The 20,962-nt window shown below is 62.9% G+C and overlaps 1 protein-coding gene across 1 annotated transcript; it reads right to left on the bottom strand.

The window, feature by feature from the left end:
• Positions 1-11: 11 nt before the first annotated feature.
• On the bottom strand, positions 12-19,611 carry SLC25A23 (solute carrier family 25 member 23). The gene is made up of 10 exons (XM_054012327.1): positions 19,216-19,611; positions 14,910-15,036; positions 9,250-9,337; positions 8,661-8,772; positions 4,475-4,633; positions 3,830-3,982; positions 3,339-3,446; positions 2,142-2,309; positions 1,116-1,266; positions 12-361 (listed from the first exon to the last, which is right to left on the bottom strand). Exons 1-10 carry the CDS (start codon positions 19,408-19,410, stop codon positions 177-179), a joined length of 1,446 nt encoding a protein of 481 aa, XP_053868302.1. The 5' UTR covers positions 19,411-19,611; the 3' UTR covers positions 12-176.
• Between the last annotated feature and the right edge of the window lie 1,351 nt (positions 19,612-20,962).

Here is a 20,962-nt window from a genome sequence, read left to right as displayed (position 1 = left end):
CTCCTGCAGGTGCATGTGTGGGGGGGTCCAGCTGAGATCTCTCAGCGTCCCTCTTAACGCTCCTGGATCCAGAGCCGCCCCCCACCCCGACCCCGATCCTGCTCCATCAGCCTCCAAAGCGCAGCGAGGGGGCGGGGGGCAAGCGGTGGGGCAGGGGCATCTGGGCCCCGGCGGGTTCATCTGGACGTCACACCCAGCACCTGCTTCATGTTCTCGTAGACGACGTAGCTGATGCTGACGGCCGGGATCACTTTCATGAAGTTGGGGGCGATGCCCCGGTACAGGCCCAGCACCCCCTCCCGCGACAGGATGTGCTTGAAGAGGCCCAGCATGGTTGGCTGCGGGGCGCCCTCGATGGAGGCTGGGGGGAGAAGGGGTCCCGGTCAGGTCCTGCCACTCACTGTCACCTCCACCTGACCCCTCCCAGCGTTTAGGGAGCCTTGCCCCAGCCGTGCTCCCAGCCCCCCATGCAGCGGGGGCTTGGGGGCATTGCCAGAGTATGCCGTGCTACGGCTATTCTCTGCTCCGCAGGGCGAAGCAGAAGTTAGAGCAGCCCCAAGGCTGCTCTTGTTGACACAGGAAGCCAGGCAGAGGGCCCCAAATATGGTGAATGCATTGCACAGCAGCTGGGACCCAGCCACGCAGCAAAGGGATGGCTCGCCCTGCATGGAAATGCAGCTGCCTCTGGGGTGAGGCACCTGGGCACAGCCATGCTGCATGGGGACGGCTCGTCCTAGTGTTGCAGCTGACCTGCACTAAACTCCCACTTGCCCCTTGCCCCACGTATCTGCCCCCAGGCGCTGGGCCAGGTGAAGTGCTGAGTGCCTGCCGTGCACTGAGAGGAAGACCCCGTTGCCGGAAAGCAGGGGGCCCAGAACAGGGGCTGCGGCTGGTCCCCCAACCACCCTGGCTGCCTGGTCTGTTGGCCCGTGGGGATTGGACCACTGGTTCTCCTAGCCCATAATGCACCTGGGTCGGCTGTGGGTCCTGCCCTGGGATGCAGAAATCTCCTCTGCTTTGCGAGTCCTTAGGCCATGCCCATCCCCGGGGTATCTGGGCCACTGCCCCAGCCCCCCAAAGGCATCCCTCACGCAGTGCATGTCCCCCAATCTCACCTTGGGCTTGCATCCGGGTCCTCACCAAGGCGAGGGGGTAGCTGGCGATCTGCCCGCAGGTGCTGGACATCGTCCCGCAGGCCAGGAGCACCAGGATGCCGGGGTCCGCTGTGTTCCTGCTGTATTTCTGAAGCCACATGTTCTTCAGCGTCTGCATGGGGGGGCAGGAGAGGAGAGCTGATGAGGGGGTGGATGGATGCCGGGGGGGGGGGGGGCGGGGAGGGACTACAGCAGAGGGATGGGAGTTGCCAGGGATGGGGGGCTGCAGGGGGATTGGAAGGGAGGACTCCTGGGTTCCACCCCCAGCTCTAGGAAGAGAATGGGGGATAGTGGTTAGAGCAGGGGGGCTGGGTGCCAGGACTCCTGGGTTCCACCCCTAGCTCTGGGAGGGGAGTGGGGTCTAGTGGTTAGAGCAGGGGGGGCTGGGAGCCAGGACTCCTGGGTTCTCTCCCTGGCTCAGGGAGGGGAGTGGGGTCTAGTGGTTAGAGCAGGGGGGCCTGGGAGCCAGGACTCCTGGGTTCGCTCCCTGGCTCTGGGAGGGGAGTGGGGTCTAGTGGTTACAGCGGTGGGGGCCTGGGAGCCAGGACTCCTGGGTTCCACCCCTAGCTCTGAGAAGGGAGTGGGGTCTAGTGGTTAGAGCGGGGGGGGCCGGGGAGCCAGGACTCCTGGGTTCCACCCCTAGCTCTGGGAGGGGAGGGGAGTCTAGTGGTTAGAGCGGGGAGGCCTGGGAGCCAGGACTCCTGGGTTCTCTCCCTGGCTCTGGGAGGGGAGTGGGGTCTAGTGGTTAGAGCGGCAGGGGCCTGGGAGCCAGGACTCCTGGGTTCCACCCCTAGCTCTGGGAGGGGAGTGGGGTCTAGTGGTTAGAGCGGGGGGGTGGGGGCTGGAAGTCAGGACTCCAGCATGTGACAAGTGCGCCCATTCTCAGCTCTCAGACTCCTACTCCCAACGGTGGGGGAGGAGCCTATCGGCAAACAGGCTCCACCCCCTCCACCTCATTTGCAGGCCTGTGCCCCTGCAGGCCCTGACCTCATAGATAGCCAGGTCGATGCCGGCGTAGGGGATGATGCCCAGCACGTTGGGCAGGTAGCCCTTGTAAAAGGCCCGGATTCCCTCCTTCTGCAGGATCTTCTTAGCGCAGTCGGCCACCCCCGAGTACTGACCCGTCTTCCGCAGGGTCAGCCGGGTCTTCAGCACCTGGGGGAACGGATTCATTCAGGATCGTGAGAATGGCAAGGGGCCCTTGCCCGCCACTCAAATGCAGCTGCCTGTGGGGCGGGGCAGAGCCACGGGCTAGCAGCGTAGCAATGGCTCAGCCAGTACTGAAAAGCAGCCACCTCTGGGGTGGGGCACGACCACTGGCTAGCAACCACATAGCACGGGCGCACCCAATACTGAAATGCAGCTACCTCTGGGGTGGGGCAGAAAAACTGTTTGACAGAGCAGCTTAGGACTGAAATAAAGAATCACCGGAAGGACTGAGGGAGAGAGAACGGCGTTTCTCGAGTTGGGATTTGGCCTGGACGCTGGTGCTAATGTCTCAATAGCCATTCCTATAAGGGCTCTTTAATGATTATGAGCACGCAAGCCTGAGGTCGTTCAGCTCATGTGAAAGGCACATTTCCCCCGGCGTCAGGCTGGGCGTTGAGACCAGCCCTGATTGCAAGGGGACAGTGCCCCCTCCTGAGCCCCCCACCCTGCAGCACAGCGCCCCCTAGTGCTGCACTGACTGTGAGGAGAGAGCGCCCCCTACTGAGCAATAGCACCGCCTAGTGCCACATCTGGATCGGCACTGGCTCAGAGCTCCCGCTCCCCCGCAGCACAGAACTCTCGAGTGCCTAGTCCGAGAGAGAGCGCCCCCTGCCGAGTCCCTCACAGCGAGCGGGTACTTATCCCCTTACTGCAGGCTCTGACCTTTCCCAATCTTCAGTGCCCTCATTGTTCATGCTGCTATTATCCCCATTGTACCGCTAGGGAAACCGAGGCAAGGAGGCTGAGGGACATGCCCAAGGTCACACAGCCAGTCAGTAGCAGAGCTGGGACCTGAATTCAGGTCTCTTGAATGGCAGGCCCAGGCCTTAACCTCGATAACATCCCGAAGTCCCTGCTTTCATACAGGACAGGGGAGCTTTCAAGGAGGCCGGGCTGTAGCTCCCGCACTGGATGCAAACCCTGGATTGGTGCCCCCTAGAGGTGGCTCAGTGTCCATGGGGGGGGAGGGCTTACCTCCATGGGGTAGATGATTGTCTGAGCAGTGGCACCGGCCAGCGAGCCGGCCACAAATCTTTCTTGCACCCGCAGCGTCTCCTGCTGCCCACGAATCGCCCGCTTGATCTGGGATGAGAAACGGCAGATCAATCGCCTGTGCCCAGAAGGCATTTTCCAGTTTGCGATCCCCGCCCCACCTTTTAGTGGGCAAAGGCAGGGGCTGGGTCGTACCATGGGGTCCCAGGCTGTAGTCCCACAGGAAAGATATTCTGGGGGAGGGGGGAAGCGGTCTGCATTTGGGGATAGGACCGTGAGCCAGGACTCCTGGGTTCTGTCCCCAGCTCTGGGAGAGGAGTGGGGTCTAGTGGGTTAGACTAGGGGGGTTGGGACTCAGGACTCCTGGGTTCTCTCCCTAGCTCTGAGAGGGGAGTGGAGACACCCTGACATCCCTGTATCTGTACTCCTCCCCCTTGCTCCCCCCCCCGGGGCTCCATGCCCCCGGCACCCACCTGCTCATAGGCCATGAACTTGATGGCAGACTCAGGTGCGATCTTCAGCACATTGATGCCGTTGCCGCGCCAGAGCGAGCGGACGCCCCCCTCCTGGATCATGCCCTTCAGCCCCCCAAACACGTTCATGTTGTTGGTCTTGGAGGCGTGAACCTGCGCCGGAGATGCCGCAGCATGAGTGCCCGGGGACGGTGCCCTGCCTTGGAGGGGCTGGATGTCCAGCCTGGTTAGGAACCCCGGCCTTGCGGAATGCAGCCACCTCTGGGGTGGCGCGCGGCAGCTGGTGAACACCTGCACTGCAATGTTGCACCGAGCCGGCACATTCAGTGCTGAAATGCAGCCACCTCTGGGGTGAGGCCCTCGATCGGTCTCACTGCCCATCTCCAAACCCCCTCTCCTTCTGCAATGTCCTTTTGGAGATGGGGTGCCCCAGACCTGCATGCAGAATTATGGGGTGCATTTGTGGCACCCCTGGGGGGGGCAGCCATCAGGTGTGCCGTGCTGTACCAATGCCCAGCGGCTGCTACATTCCACCCCTGCCCATGCCCATGGGTGTCACTGCAGGGCCAGGCGATTCAGGTGCATAACGCCCACTTCCCTATAGCCACGGCCCGAACAACGAGTTAGGAGCCTTTTTTTACTGACCTGCATGAAAACTTTAAGCCGGTCCAGCGGGGCGGTTCCCGTTCTGGAGACGGCCCCAGCCATGGCGCCCGCGAGCAGCTGCTTCCACCACATCCCCGTCCTCTTCTCCTTCTCGGAGAATTCGTCAGGGACCGTAAGGCACTCGCCAATGTCCAGGACCTGCCGGGAGAGACGAGCGGATCAGAACCAGAACTCCAAGGGCCGTGCAAAGCCCTGGAAGGAAACACCCGAAGAACAGTTCCCCCTGGCTGTTAGCAGCTGACCTCAAAGCGCTTCACAAGGGAAATCAGTAACATTTACCCCCCTTTGACAGATGGGGAAACTGAGGCACAGAGGTTGGGGGAAGTGATTTGCCCAAGTAGGGTGAGCCAGGAACAGAACCCAGGTGTCCCGAGTCCCTGCCCAGGGCTCTAGCTGTCTGGCCGTGTACAATTCAGCACGGAGGTGCCCGCGGGGGAGCAGCAGGCTGGTCCCCGGCACGGCAGCTGGCGCTGGGCTGATGCCATGTGAGGGCGACACGTTCCCTCAGTTGGGGAATGGACTGAGAACCAAGCACCTCCTTATGGGCAGGCCAACGGCAGGTGATGGTGTTTGGGTACCACAGCCTGGAGGCAGCGCCCCCTAGAGGGGAAACGCCCCATGGCCCATTCCTTGCCCCCCGTAAGCCAGCCAGTCCCCCACCCTCTGGCCCTGGGGCTGGATCAGCACCCGGCCCCCTAGAGGGAAATTCTCCCCCCACCCCCGACACCATCACCTAATCCGGCCTCACGCTAGCCTTGCGGCTTGTCCAAGGTCGGGTTTAATTTAGCTCGGCCGGTCGTCACGCCTCACACCCCCAGGGAGGCGAGCGAGCGGGGCGGGGGCGCTCTGATAACAGGGGCTACCAGGCCGGTATTGACGGACCCCCAGAGCCCGTCCCCACCCTGGCTCTCCCCCTTCCGTGGGCAGTTACTGGGCCCCCCCAAGGGGGAATCACCTCCTTGCCCTGGCTCAGAGTCCGCTCCCCCTTGCAGCCACCCACAGGCCCTTTGGGAGCCAACTCACTGCCAACGGGAAGCCACCTGCAGCTGGGGGGTCCGGGGGGGCCAGGGAATCTGAGCTCTGGCTGAGTTACAGGGGCTTGGCACCTCTGAGCAGCAGGAAATGGCCCTTGGCTCCCTCCCCCATGCTACTGGACCCCAAAACCAGGCACTGACTAGTAGCCTACATACAGAGCAGGGCTGCTCCTCTCTTGGGGGGGCCAGAATTAGGATTTAAGCCATTTCTATTGCCGCGGGCCAGGAGTCTCCTTCGGGCACCACCCGTTGGGCCCGCATGCCGAGGGAGCCCACGAACGCCGAGAGCCATGCAGCAACGGGTCCGGAGCCTGCCTCCGGTAGCATTAAAAATTCAGGTGCGCAAAGCCCCTGAGACGCCCCTGTGGCAGCCTGGAGCCCTAATAACACGGCTTCCTATTGACTGAGTCCCGTGCTCAGGGAGATTGCCAAGCGCCTCGCCAAGGTAGGGGATCGTCACCATTATAGATGGGGAAACTGAGGCACATATCGGGGAAGGGACCTGGCCAGCGTCGCACATGGAGACAGTGGCGGAGCTGGGAATAGAATCCTGAATTCTAACCTCGACCTGCTCTAACCCCCTAGACCCCACTCCCCTCCCAGAGCTGGGGAGAGAACCCAGGAGTCCTGGCTCCCAGTTCCCCTGCTCTAACCACGAGACCCCACTCCCCTCCCAGAGCCAGGGATGGAACCCAGGAGTCCTGGCTCTCAGCCCCCCCATCCTTCCCCCTGCTCTAACCACTAGACCCACTCCCCTCCTAGAGCTGGGAACCCAGGAGTCCTGCCTCCCAGCACGCAGGTGCTGTTTAATGAGTCCAGCTGGCAGGAAGTGGGGGATGGACGAGTTGCGGGTGAATGTCCTACCCGTTGGGGATCCCCCAGGATAGACTCCAAGCCCCGGGGGCGTCTCTGCTCAGCCTCCCACAGCCCGGCCAGCACCGGGAGCCCCCCGAGAGCGGCCCTGTGGATCACGGTGCGGCACGCACCAGCCGGATCCCCTGAAGCTGAGGAAGGTTCCTCCATGGCAGGGCGAGCGGAGGAAGGTGAGAGTGGATGTGGAGGGCAGGACAGGCAATAAAGCCTCCTAGAAATCCCTCTAATGAGATTAGGGGGCTCTGCGGTGGGGGAGGGACTTGGACAGAGCTTTGCCCTCTAGCTCATCCCGCCGCTTGCCTTTATGGGGTGGGGGAAACTGAGGCACGGGGCGGGGCAAGGACTTGCCCGAGCTCAAGAAAAAAACCCCAGGAGTCCTGACTCCCAGCCCCCCGCTGTAACTCCACTCCTCTCCTGGAGCTGGAGATAGAACCCAGGAGTCCTGACACCCAGCCCCCCCGCTGTAACTCCACTTCTCTCCTGGAGCTGGAGATAGAACCCAGGAGTCCTGACACCCAGCCCCCCCGCTGTAACTCCACTTCTCTCCTGGAGCTGGAGATAGAACCCAGGAGTCCTGACTCCCAGCCCCCCGCTGTAACTCCACTCCTCTCCTGGACCTGGAGATAGAACCCAGGAGTCCTGACACCCAGCTCCCCGCTGTAACTCCACTCCTCTCCTGGAACTGGGGATAGAACCCAGGAGTCCTGACTCCCAGCCCCCCCGCTGTAACTCCACTCCTCTCCTGAAACTGGAGATAGAACCCAGGAGTCCTGACTCCCAGCCCCACGCTGTAACTCCACGCCTCTCCTGGAACTGGAGATAGAACCCAGGAGTCCTGACACCCAGCCCCGCGCTGTAACTTCACTCCTCTCCTGGAACTGGAGATAGAACCCAGGAGTCCTGACACCCAGCCCCCCCGCTGTAACTTCACTCCTCTCCTGGAACTGGAGATAGAACCCAGGAGTCCTGACACCCAGCCCCACGCTGTAACTTCACTCCTCTCCTGGAACTGGAGATAGAACCCAGGAGTCCTGACTCCCAGCCCCCCGCTGTAACTCCACGCCTCTCCTGGAACTGGAGATAGAACCCAGGAGTCCTGACTCCCAGCCCCCCGCTGTAACTCCACTCCTCTCCTGGAGCTGGAGATAGAATCCAGGAGTCCTGACACCCAGCCCCCCGCTGTAACTCCACTCCTCTCCTGGAGCTGGAGATAGAACCCAGGAGTCCTGACTCCCAGCCTTCAGCTCCAACGCTGGAACGATCCCCTCCTCTCCACAGCTCATAAATCAGGGTTAAATATATCTCAGCCTGTTTGCTGATCACCAGCTGAGATTAGCCCAGCAGAGAAACGGCCCTGGCCTCCTCCCAGCTGCCGGGGCCTCCGGGCACCTGCTAAGAAGGGGGCTGGTGCCCCCTTTTCCCTGGGATCGGGCAAAGGGACGGGTTAGGTCCCCGGGGGAGGAGGTGGGGGTAGGGGGGCTGCTCGGTCTGAATCACTGAGCTGCTTTGTGGTCCCCTCTGCCGTAGACAGAGCCCAGAGCAAGGAGACTAGTCGCTCTGCACCTTGGTGGCAGGAATAGAACCCAGGAGTCCTGACTGCCACCGGCCCCTCCACCCCACCTTGCCCTAACCCACTAGACCGCATGCCCCTCACAGATCCGCAAACGGAACCCATAAGTCCCCATTCCCGGCTCCCCGCTCTAGCCACTAGACATCACACCCCTCCCAGAGCTGGGGAGAGAACCCAGGAGTCCTGCTCCCAGCCCCCTGCCCTAACCACAAGACCCCACTCCCCTCCCAGAGCTGGGGAGGGAACCCAGGAGTCCTGGCTCCCAGCCCCCTGCTCTAACCACTAGACCCCACTCCCCTCCCAGAGCTGGGGAGAGAACCCAGGAGTCCTGGCTCCCAGCCCCCTGCCCTAACCACTAGACCCCACTCCCCTCCCAGAGCTGGGGAGAGAACCCAGCAGTCCGGATTCCTAGCTCCTCTCCTGTCCCTCCAACTGCTGGGATCCGGGTTGCTGGTCCTATTCCAGCCCAGCCAGGCGCCCTCGGGTTGGTGACACGAGCGGGTGGGTCTCGGCCTAGTGCCCGGTGGAGATAGGATCCGGCCCATTGCTGGAGCGCATTGGCTGGGCAGTGAGAGCCCCTGGTGGGCGGTGAGGGGTACCTGGGGGTCTCCAGGGACCGGCCGGGAGCTCCCAGCTGGGGAGCAGAGTCTGGGCTCCCGGCCAGGGACTGGCTCTAGCCCCTCCTCACCGTGGAGTGCTTCCAGTAGTGGACGACCTCCTCCATGTTCTCCAGCGGGTTGAGGATGAAGTGGTCTCTCCACTCGTGCCAGTCGACGGTCATGGTGCCGTCCTTGTCCATGCTGCCGAGCAGACAACAGCCGTGCCCAGGGTGAGGGTCGGTTCACATGCCCTGCCCCCCCGCCCCCATCGCTGGCCTGCGCCAGCCCCCACCAGCCCAGGGACACAGGTGGCTGTGCAGACGCTCAGACACCGAGACCCCCACCAGGGGGAAGCAGGTTTTATTATCCCCAAGTCACAGGCAGGGGCAGCTGAAGCACAGAACTACTCCCCCCTGTGAATCAATGGTAGAGCTGGGAATAGAACCCAGGAGTCCGGGAGCCCAGCCCCTATGCTCTGCCCACTAGACCCCACTCCCCTCCCGGAGCTGGAGAGAGAACCCAGGAGTCCTGGCTCCCAGCCCCTCTGCTCTACCCCACTAGATTGCAGCAGTAACGAATGCAGCTTGTTTGGCACATGGGGGTTGCAAGCAGACAGCGGGGGCAGGGTTTGGGGGCGTACAACCCGGGGGGGGGGAAATTGGGGGCCCCTGGTCTTACCTTTGGAGGATTTTCTCTGCCTGCTGCAGAGAGATGTAGACTCCGAGGCCGTGGAATGTCTGCTGGATCTCGGACACGTCGATCTGGCCTGGGGCGCAAGCACAGGGACCATGCAGGTCAGCAGGGACCGTGGGGGGGTGGATTCGGGGGGGGGCTGGGAGGGGGGTCCTATTGGGCTATAGAGCTGCACACAGGGGGGATCGACAGAACAGCAGGCGGGGGGGTGACAAGGTGTGTGGGGGTGTCTCTACGCCCCCCACGTTGCATGCCCAGGGAGATCAGCAGGCAGAGATGGGGCTGGGATGGCTGGGGCATGGGGGCGGGGGTTGGGCGTGCATGCTGTAATAGGGAGGGGGGAGGGAGATCTGCCGACCTGACACTTCGGTTCTGGCAATGAGCCTTCCCAGAAGGCTGGAAGAGGGGTGGGGGGCTGGGTGGGGGGGCCAGCCGGGGAGGGGCCAATCCAGGCTGCAGCCAGTGAACTCGCCAGGGGTTGGGAGCTCCTTAAAGCACCAGGTCTGCCCAGAGGGGGAGGAACGGGGCTGGAGGGGCTCACCCCAGAGCCCCAGCCCCAGTCTGCCCTGGGCTCCGCCGCTGGCGTCTTTAGGGGGTCCCGAGCGGGTGGGAGCGCCAATGGGGGCAGGGAGGGAGGGGCAGCTGGGCTCCGGGTGGGAGGGCATCTGCGGGCGGGCACGCGGGGCCGTGCGGGGCACGGGCGTGTGTGCGCACAAGGAGCGTGAAGACGCGTGTGCCTCTGGCCCTGCACGGTGAGACATCTGTGCGGACCCGCACGTGGATCGGTGGGCTGCTTCCCGCCCGGCAAGCACCACTCTGTGCGGGGTGGAAGAGCGTCAAAGGTGGAGGGTCAACCCAGAGAGGGGAGAGGAGGTCAAAGCAGGACTGGGACAGAGGAGAGGAGAGAGGGACTGGGACGGAGGAGAGGGGGACTGGGACAGAGGGGAGGAGAGAGGGACTGGGACGGAGGGGAGGAGAGAGGGACTGGGACGGAGGGGAGGGCAAATCAAAGTAAATCCTGTCTGGAAGAAAGAGTGAGAGAAAAAGAAAATGAAAGCGTGCGAGGGGAGAGGGGGCTGGAGAATAATTGAGAAAACATCCTCCCTAGGGAAAGGTGGGGGAGGAAAAAGGGAACGGGAAAACGGAGGAAGAGAAGGAAAAAGGGAACAGAGGGGGAAGTGGAGAGAAATGTATTTATCTGGGTTCAGCAATTCACTGGCCACCCTGGTGAAGAGATTAAAGCCACCCCGATCGACCAGCCGGCGCCTCCCCAAGCCGCCCACAGGGGCGGCCAGATGCTGGGTCCCAGCTGAGCGCAGCCCATGCCCACAGGGGGACCAGCCCTTGCAGCTGTGCCAAGGCGGTGCTCTGCCAGGCGAGGCGGAGGGGCAGCGGATGGGTCTGGCATGTTTACGCCCACTCCCCCGCCCGGGCTAACAACAGGAGCCAGTCACCCCGTGCACATGCTCGGAGGGGCCCAGGGCCCCCGCAGGCTTCGGTTCAGGGGCCCTCACCCCCACCTGGGCAGGGATCCCCAAGATCAAACAGCCGCAGGCCTCCGTGAGCAGCCCCCACGTGCTGGCCACGAGGGACCTCCGTGGGGCTCTTACATAAGGGGCTCAGTTCAGTTCGGAGAACTAAGGTCCTTAGCATTAATCCCCAGCTGATTTCCTGGCCAGGCCCTTCGCCCTCTGGCCGGCGGCAAGGAGCCCAGCGGGGGCCGGGCTGAGATCCCAGGCGCACGGAGCAGCCGGGGCAGAGCGCAGGGAGGGGACGGCGCGGGACCCGGCCCTAGAAAGTTCTCGGTCTGCACGGCACGAGGCACAGAGAGAGGGCTCGGAGCTGTCTGCTTTGCTGTGGTATCATCCACCCGCCCACCCTCTGCCAGCCCCATGCACCCATCCTATGCCAGCCCCATCCTTCCATCCACACACCCTGTGCCAGCCCCATCCACCCCGCACCCTGTGCCAGCCCCATCCACCCATCCTGTGCCAGCCCCATCCTTCCATCCACACACCCTGTGCCAGCCCAATCCACCCCGCACCCTGTGCCAGCCCCATCCACCCGTCCTGTGCCAGCCCCATCCTTCCATCCACACACCCTCTGCCAGCCCCATCCACACACCCTCTGCCAGCCCCAACCACCCCCCACCCTCTACCAGCCCCATGCACCCATCCTGTGCCAGCCCCATCCACCCCGCACCCTGTGCCAGCCCCATCCACCCATCCTGTGCCAGCCCCATCCTTTCATCCACACACCCTCCGCAGTCCCATCCACCCCTCCCTCTGCCAGCCCCATCCACCCATCCTGTGCCACTCCCATCCCAAGATCATTCATCCATCCACTACTATCCCAGTAACCCCTGAACCAGAGAGACGAGAGCTAACCTAGGTGGGCGGGAAGGATGGCCCAGGGGTTAGAGCACTAGTCTGGGACTTGGCAGAGCTGAGTTCAATTCAGTGCTCTGCTATTCCCGTAGTGCTGTGTGCCTCAGTTTCCCCCATCAGGAAGAGGGGGCTTGTGAGGCGCTCAGACGCCATGATAACGAGACCGATAATTAGTACCGACGCGAGATCTCGGTCTCTCAGCAGTTCTAATATCCCTGTTCCCATAGTAGCTAAGCGGGAGATGAAATCTTCAAGCGACGTTCGACTCCAAGTGCTTCTGCACAAGGGGGACGCAGGGATCGTTTCCAACCTGCTCTGGAGAGGCGGCCACCTCTGGGGTGGGATGCGGCGGCCGTCTGCCGGCACACGCCAGCGCTGCATTGCAGCACGGGCCGGGCTGCGAAGGATTATCCTGAGCCAAGAAGAAACTGCAGGGGGGAGCTGAGGTCAGAGGAATTTAATCAGGGAACGCGGCCAGTAATACCCACGTCACTTGCAAAAATGCTACAGAATCGGCAGTCGCTGCCCAGACCTTAACTGGGAGGGGAGAGCCGCCCCCACCCTGAAGCACAGCGCCCCCTAGCACCACACGGGGGTTTGCACTGAGTGCCAGGGGAGAGCGCCCCCTAGTGAGCCCCCCAAGGGACTGGCTCATTCCTGACCCAGGAGGAGAAGCAACCCCTAGGGAGCCCCCAGCATCACTGCTGCTACTTGGGGGTCTCCCATCCAAGCCCTGACCCTGTCTAGCCCTGCTTGTCACAGGCACGGTGGCAGCAGACTTGCCCTGCGGGCGCTGGCTGAGTGGGTGGGAGGCTGGGCTATCCCCCCACAGGTGTCTCTCCGAGCTGACAGCACCAGCATAGGGAGGGCTGAAAAGCCACCCACCCTCCAGGCTAAAAATTGCCAGGGCATGACGCCAGCTGCTCCTGCTTCTCATCTCCCCGCTGCCCACACACCGCACGGCATCCCTGCCCCTTTTCCCATCACGGGCCGGCGCCCACCCCCGGGGATCGATCCCAAGGGCCAGAGCGGGGAGCGAGGGCTCCAGCTTCATCCTTGATAGGGGCTGGGGGGAGGGACGGACAAACTCCCCCCCCACACACATACGCACACAAGCTCCTGGCTGGGAAGGGGGGGTTAAAAAGAGCCAGGTGGGGGTGGGGATCAAGTGGCTGGGAGTCGTTTAATTTCCTGGCACCAGTCCGGATCCAGCCCTGTCTCAGGCTGGAAGCTGCTTCCAATCTAACGCCCTGCGCCCCCGCCCACCACTTCGCCATGTGGACCGAGTTGGTTGGGTCTCAGTCCAGCTCCTGACCCCAGGGCCCCATCGACGGGACCCATGTGCTGGCAGTCCCAGCAAGGAGGCCATGGATGAGAGGGGGGTGACGAGACCGTCTAAGCCAGGGGCACGGAGTGTGTTATTATGGTAGTGCCCAGAAGCCTTCAACTGAGATTGGGGCCCGTGGTGCCAGAAACGGGAGCCCTGGCTCCCAGAGTTGAGAACCTCCCTGCTCTAACTACCCGAGCAGCCAGACGCAACAGGAAACCGGTCTGCAACCGAGAGGGGAAGAAGCTCCTAGACAGCCGGACAGACAGATCCTCTCCCGAGCTGGGGCTAGAACCCAGGAGCCCTGGTTCCCAGCTCCCCCCTGCTCTAACCACTAGACACCACTCCCCTTCCAGAACCAGGGACAGAACCCAGGAGTCCTGGCTCCCAGCTCCCCCCTGCTCTAACCACTAGACTCCACTCCCCTGCGAGAGCCAAGGATAGAAGCCAGGAGTCCTGGCTCTCAGCCCCACACTCTAACCACTAGACCCCACTCCCCTCCCAGAGCTGGGGACAGAACCCAGGAGTCCTGGCTCTCAGCTCCCCCTGCTCTAACCACTAGACTCCCTCCTGTTCGAGACACAACGAGCAAAGATCGAGGCGCTGACGTCAGGGGCTCATCACCTGTCAGCAGGAGAAAAGGGACGGGAGCAGCCCCGGGCGGTGCTGAGCCTGGCACCGGGCCCGTCCCATTCAGGATCGTCCCTTCAAACACAAAGGCTGCTTGAGGAAGCAACCCCGGGGCTCGTGGGAGCCAGATTCGGCTGGTGACCGAGACAGGCCCGATTCTCCGTCACTCGGGCCCCTCCAGCAGTGCAAAGGGGACCCCGAAGAGTCCCCCCAGCTCAAGGGGGGGGGTCCCCCCAGCTGGTGTGGAGCTGGCGCATGGGCCCTGCTCCCAGCCCCCTGGCACAGGCAGCAGATCTGAGCCCCATGCCCAGGGGACAGATGGGGGAGCGTCAGGGACTGGATGGGGGCATGACTAGGTGGCCCTGGGGAGCGGGGAGGGGTGGGACCGGGTTCCTCTGCGCCCTGGCTATTCTCTTCCCCGCAGGGGCCGCGGGGAGCAGACGCAAGGATCCCAAGCCCAGATCCCCAAGCTCCCAGCCATCTTGGGCCCCCCCACTGAGCGTAAGGCCTGGGGCGACCCGGGCCAGAAAGAGAGAGAAGGGGGGCGGGGGGGAGGCAGGGTTTGGAGGAAGAAACAGAGGAAAGAAGGAAGGGGGGAGAGAGAGGAGGGCTGATGGGAGGGAGGGACTGAAGGGGGAGAGGGAGCGGTGGCGGTGGTGTGGGGGATGGAGGGAGGGATGGAAGGGGGAAGGGAGGGGAGGTTGGGGGAGCAGTGGAGTGGGGGATGGAAGGAGGAGGGGAGCGGCTGTCGGGGGAATGGTGGGGTGGGGGACGGAGGGAGGGATGGAAGGGGGAAGGGAGGGGAGTTTGGGGGAACAGTGGGGAGGGGGACAGAGGGAAGGGAGAAGGAAGGTAACAGAGGCAATGGGGGAGGGGAAGGGAGGTTGGGGGAGCAGTGGGGAGGGGACGGAGGGAAGGGAGATGGCGGGGGAGGGTGACGCAGGGAAGGGAGGTGGCAGGGGAGTGGGCTTGGAGAGAGGGATGGAAGGGCCGTTGGGGGAGCAGTGGGGAGCGGGACGGAGGGAAGGGAGGTGGCGGGGGGCTGGGGAAGGGAGGGGTGGTTGGGGGAGCAGTGGGGTGGCGGATGGAGGGAAAGAGAAGGGAGGTAGCGGAGGCAATGGGGAAGGAAGGGGGGGTTGGGGATGCAGGGAAGGGAGGCGGCGGGGGGGGCAGGCGGGGTAGGGGTAGGGGATGGAGGGAAGGGAGGCGGCAGAGGGGTAGGGGAGTGGGGGGAGGGGACACAGGGAAGAGAGGCAGCGGGGGTTGGGCAGAGGCAGCGGGGCAGCGGGGGGGGGCCGTACCATCGTTGTTGCGATCCAGGCTGTGGAACATGAGTCGCAGTTTGCGCTCTCGCTCCTGCAGGTAAGACACGAACTCCTCGAAGTCCAGCTCGCCGTCCTGGTCCGTGTCGCCCTCGCGCAGGATCTCCTGGGGGGAGAGCGGCCGTGAGGATGGGATGGCCCCGCACACCTCGGACCTGCTGCCCAACATCCCACCTCCACTGCTGAGAGAGACTGGGAGCAGGACGCCTGGGTTCTATCCCTGGCTCTGGGAGGGGAGTGGGGTCTAGTGGATAGAGCAAGGGGTTGGGAGCAGGACGCCTGGGTTCTATCCCCGGCTCTGGGAGGGGAGTGGGGTCTAGTGGATAGAGGGGGAAGGGGACATCCTCTGTGTGCCCCCCTGGGAATGTCTCCCCTGACATTGTACCTGAGCCGATGCCACCTCTTACACACCTGGCCCCTGACCAACCCAAATGTTCCCAGCGTCACAGGTCTACAAAGTGCCAGAATCCCCACTTCCACCAAGGGAAACTGAGGCACAAAGGGGGGCAGGGACTTGGCCCAGGAAGAGAACCCAGGAGTCCTGACTCGCAGACGCCCCCACCCCCAAACTGCACTCTAATCACCAGACCGCAGTCCCCTCCCAGAGCTGGGAATAGAACCCAGGAGTCCTGCCTCCCAGGCGCCCCTCCTCCAGCCAATGGTCCTGACACTCCTGTGCTCTAACCGCTGACCCATACTGCCTCTTGCCCAGCACTCCAGAACTGGGTTTGGTTTGGATCTGGATTCCACCGGGCCTCAAGCACCAGTGTCCGAAACGGGGGTTGGATACCAGCCCTCTGTGCTCTTCCCACACCCCACCGGGCCCTTGTGGTGGGGCAGGGGTCCATGGCCCAGGTGACCAGAACCAACAGCCCCACACTGGCCTCTCTGGCTTTGCCACGTGTCCCTCGTTATTAGGGCACGGTTCAGGCCTGGATCGGGCCCCGCTATTTTCGGCTTGTTCTGTTTACATTCCACATGCCGGTCCGGCTCACTTGCACGTCCCAGCCGCTCATGTGAGAGGCGGAGGAGGAGACGGGCAGCGGGGCGGGGGCGGATGTGAAGGCACATCTTGGGCACTTGTTCGGTGAGGCATTCCCAGGCAAGTGCAATCATGACAGGCTGGAAATTAGGTAATCCAGGGCTTGGAGTAAGGGGATGGGGAGTCAGAACTCCTGGGTTCTAGTCCCAGCTTTGAGAGGGGAGTAGAGTCTAGTGGTCAGAGCAGGGGGCTGGGAATCAGGACGCATGGGTTCTATTCCTACCACTGCCACCAGCTCCCCGTGTGACTTTGGCAGAATTCTCTGTGAGCTCAGGGTTTGGGGACAGGCGATAGATTGGGGTGGGGGGAATCCACTGGTTCTGTGATAGTAAAGAAGCCACGAGCAATGGGCTAAAAATAAGGCTGGAGATATGAGTCGGGGCCTATTTATACCTCCCCATGTTTGTATGTTTCATTCGGAACTCCCCCAGCACCGTTTCCCCTGACACTGGGCTTCCTAAGCAGAGGGGTCCCCGGGCACTCCCGCCGACCCGATTGGCTGGAGCCAGGGGGCAGAATGGACCCAGCCCGCCAGAGGGTCAATCCAAGCTGGAAAAGCCCTGCCGAGTCCTGCTCCCCACCCCCAGCCGCTGCAGGGTGGGCCTGGCAGATTGGGCCGTCTAGCGGCACAGAAGTGTGTGCACGGGGGCACGTGAGCGCACGCGCACTTGTTTATGAACACGCAGACACGCACACGAGGCTGCACGGGGGCATGTGAGCACGCACACGCTTGCACGTGACCATACCCAGGCATGCCCGAGGACACGTGGGCACACGCAGGCATGAGGGCACCCCCAGGCAGGGCCATAAAGCACATGTGCAAGAGGACACAGCAGCACGTGCAAGAGGGCACATATCTGCACGAGGGCACATATATGCACAGACATGGGTTTGCACGTGGAGAAACAGGCAGACACACCTATGGGTTGCAGCCACATATGGGGCAGCTCACGCAGGAACAGATGTGCACACATGGGCATTAGGGAGGGGGAGCTCAGTGGTTTGAGCATTGGCCTGCTAAACCCAGGGTTGTGAGTTCAATCCTTAAGGGGGCCACTTAGGGATCTGGGGCAAAATGTCCTGTTAGTGAAGGCAGGGGGCTGGACTTGATGACCTTTCGAGGTCCCTTCCAGCTCTATGAGATAGATAGTTATAGGTATTTGCACACACCCCCACTATGGTTTGTGGGATAGTAGAATGCCCCCCTCCCCCATGGGTAAAGCTAGGGGGACCCCAAGCAAAGACCAAAATACCCTGAATAGAAGGGAGCACTTTCATGACAAATGTCTAGCAAGGGGATTGGGAGGCCTCCAGGACTCCTGGGTTCCATGCCCACCTCGGGGAGGGGAGGGGCACCTGGTGGGTAAGAGCAGGGGAGACAGGAAGCCATATACAAGTGGGTGTGGGCTCATGTCCTCCCCCATGAAAACACCTGTGTGTGTCCCGTTGGGTGAAACAGATGTCCTGATTTTATAGGGACAGTCGTGATTTTTGGGCCTTTTTCATATATAGGCTCCTATTACCCCCCATCCCCGTCCTGATTTTTCACACTTGCTGTCTGGTCACCCTAGTGTCCCTCACACACGGGTGCGCAGGTCCATGTACAGCTCGCCTACGTGCTCAGACACCCCATGTGTGTTCACATGCAGACAGCTGCGTAGGTGCGTGCCATCACGCGTGTGGTCACGTGCACGTACGTGTGTGTGCGCTTGTGCCCGCCACGCAGGCTGGGGTGCGTGGACGCCCGTGTGCCCTCAGCCAAGCACTTCCCTGCTTGTGTGCAAGATGGGGGATCCATCTTTCCACTCACAGAGCCCCAGGTGTCCCTCCCCAGAGGCGGGCGCTCTCCGGAGGGGACTCTTCCTTGGGAAAGGGCACAAATGGGGTCAAAGTCTTAGGGGCTGGGGGAGAGGGGATCCTCCCCTTGCACCCCAGGACCCCAATGCCCATCCACTCCTGGATGCACTGGCACGTGGAGGCCAAAGCGACGTCTCCCAGCTGGAGAGCCCAGGCCTGGGGCTGGGAGATGCTGGGGCCCCCTGAATATCAGTGGGACAGAGCGGGCGGGGTTCCTGCCTTGCCCCATCTCAGGAAGGGAGCTGGGAGGAGAGGGGAGTAGCTCCCCATGTCATCCCCAGATCTGCCTCTTGCTCCAGCTGCCTGGGGGCGCGGGAGTGGGGAGGGAAGGACTTTCCAACCCCACACTGGAGACCCATCACTTCCCAGGCAAAGCGTCTGGCTCAGGAGGTACCCAAAAGGGGAAGCAGTGGGGTCTAGTGGTTAGAGCAGGAGGGAGCTGGGAGCCAGAACTCCTGGGTTTTATTCTCAGTTTGGAGAGGGGGTGGGGGTGCGGTGGGTTAGCGCAATGGGGGCTGGGAGCCAGAACACCTGGGTTTTATTCTCAGTTTGGAGAGGGGGTGGGGGTGCGGTGGGTTAGCGCAATGGGGGCTGGGAGCCAGAACTCCTGGGTTCTATTCTCAGTTTGGAGAGGGAGTGGGGGTGTGGTGGGTTAGAGCAATTGGGGCTGGGAGCCAGAACACCTGGGTTCTAGTCTCAGTTTGGAGAGGGGGTGGGGGTCTGGTGGGTTAGAGCAATGGGGGCTAAGAGCCAGAACTCCTGGGTTCTATTCTCAGTTGGAGGGGCGGTAGGGGGGTGGTGGGTTAGAGCAATGGGGGCTGGGAGCCAGAACTCCTGGGTTCTATTCTCAGTTTGGAGAGGGGGTGGGGGTCTGGTGGGTTAGCGCAATGGGGGCTGGGAGCCAGAACTCCTGGGTTCTATTCTCAGTTTGGAGAGGGGGTGGGGGTCTGGTGGGTTAGCGCAATGGGGGCTGGGAGCCAGAACTCCTGGGTTCTATTCTCAGTTTGGAGAGGGGGTGGGGGTCTGGTGGGTTAGCGCAATGGGGGCTGGGAGCTAGAACTCCTGGGTTCTAGTCTCAATTTGGAGAGGGGGTGGCAGTCTAGTGGGTTAGAGCAATGGGGGCTGGGAGCCAGAACTCCTGGGTTCTATTCTCAGTTTGGAGAGGGGGTGGGGGTCTGGTGGGTTAGCGCAATGGGGGCTGGGAGCCAGAACTCCTGGCTTCTATTCCCAGCTCTGCCACTGATTCACTGCACGACCCTGGGCAAGTCCCCTTACTCCGTGCCTCAGTTTCCCCATTGGACAGTGAAGCTGTGACACTCCCGGCCAGCGAGGAGGCCCCCTCAGCCCCCTGGCTCCCCCAGCGGCGGGGGCCCCTCCCCGGCTCACCTGTTCAGCTTGGGAGCTGGCATTCATGCCCATCCGCGCCAGGCCCTCCCGCAGCTCGTTGATGTCCACCCGCCCGTCCTTGTTGGTGTCCAGCTGGTCGAAGAGCTCGGCCCAGTGCTTCTGGCGCTCGGGGTCCCGGCTGTCCTGGCACAGCGCCCGCCACGGCGCCGGCCCCCCATCCCGGGCCCCCCGCATGGCGGTGCCCCCCGCTAAGCCCCGGGGCTGGGGGGACCCCGCATGCCAGGCTCCAGCGCTGGGGTCTCAGCGGCTCCGGGCCCCTCCCCGGGCGCTGGGGCTGGGCGGCGCGGCCCGGCGCTGCATGGCCCGCGGGCACCCCGGGGCTCCGCTCCCGCCTGGGACAGCGCGATCCCTGCCTGCCAGGCTCCGGGAAAAGCAACGCCGCCAGCACAAGGGCATGTCACAATGCGCTGGTTGCCGTCGCCTCCCACGGAGATTGTTTCCTCCGCCCCCAAACACCTTCCCTCCGCCCCCTCCGCTTCTCCCCTCTGCACCCGCTGGCGTACGGCTCTTGGGGGGGGGGAGGGGGCATGTGGAACCCAGGAGTCCTGGGCCCCTCTGAGAGGCTGCAGCCTTTCCCATTCTGCTAGGAGCTCTCCGCTGCCAGGGACAGTTAACAAAGGAACGGGAGCCAGGACTCCTGGGTCCTATCCCCAGCTCTGGGAGGGGAGTGGGGGCTAGTGGTTAGAGCAGGGGGCTGGAAGCCAGGACTCCTGGGTCTGGGGGGGACGACTAGTGATTAGAGCGGGGGGGCGGGGCTAGGAGCTAGGACTCCTGGGTCCTATCCTCAGCTCTTGGAGGGGGGTGGGGGCTAGTGGTTAGAGCAGGGGTCTGGGAGCCAGCTCCAGGAGGAGAGTGGGGTCTAGTGGTTACAGCAGGGTAGGCCTGGGAACCAGGACTCCTGGGTTCCATTCCTGGCTCTGCCACTGTCTCCCTATGTGCCCAGGGCACATGCCCTTTGGATCGACAGCGGGTTGTGGAGACGTTCACGCTGGGCTGCTAATAGGGGATACGGGATTGTTCCGAGCCCAGGGCTGCTTGACAGCCTGCATGTGGAACAAACCTGGGGGGCCTCAGCTTGTCCCCCCTGTGATCGGTGCTAGCCAGCCCCTGTGCTGGCAGCCACAGCGGAGAGGCCATGGCCCTGATGGGTCAGGGACACCAGAGGCCCGGCTTACCCGGAGAAAGGGTCCCCTGTGGGCAGGAGCGTGGAGGCCCAGCGGGGATGGGCGTGTAGGGCTTGGCCAGTTACCGCCCATGGGGTCGTCCCTGCTCAGTTAACTCCTTTGGCCCCCCAGGGTGAACGGAGCGTGAGATGCTGGGCCAGGTCCCCAGTGGGTGCAAGTCAGCCAAGCTTCATTGAGAACAGAGCCACCCCATGGACACCAGCGGGGGATCTGGCTCCATTGACGCCAAGGGAGCGATGCCCTTTGACACCAGCGAGGGATCTGGCCCCATTGATGCCAAGGGAGCGATGCCCATTGACACCAGCGGGGGATCTGGCCCCATTGATGCCAAGGGAGCGATGCCCATTGACACCAGCGGGGGATCTGGCCCCATTGATGCCAAGGGAGCGACATCCATTGACACCAGCGAGGGATCTGGCCCCATTGATGCCAAGGGAGCGACGCCCTTTGACACCAGCGAGGGATGTGGCCCACTGCGTGCATGTGGCTGCCTGTCTTAACCCTGGACCTTGTCCCCAGTTATTTTTGCATTTCAAAGGCCG

Source organism: Malaclemys terrapin, chromosome 23 (genome assembly GCF_027887155.1).
Source record: "Malaclemys terrapin pileata isolate rMalTer1 chromosome 23, rMalTer1.hap1, whole genome shotgun sequence".
NCBI lineage: Eukaryota > Metazoa > Chordata > Testudines > Emydidae > Malaclemys > Malaclemys terrapin.
This window is presented reverse-complemented; position numbering and strand designations above follow the sequence as displayed.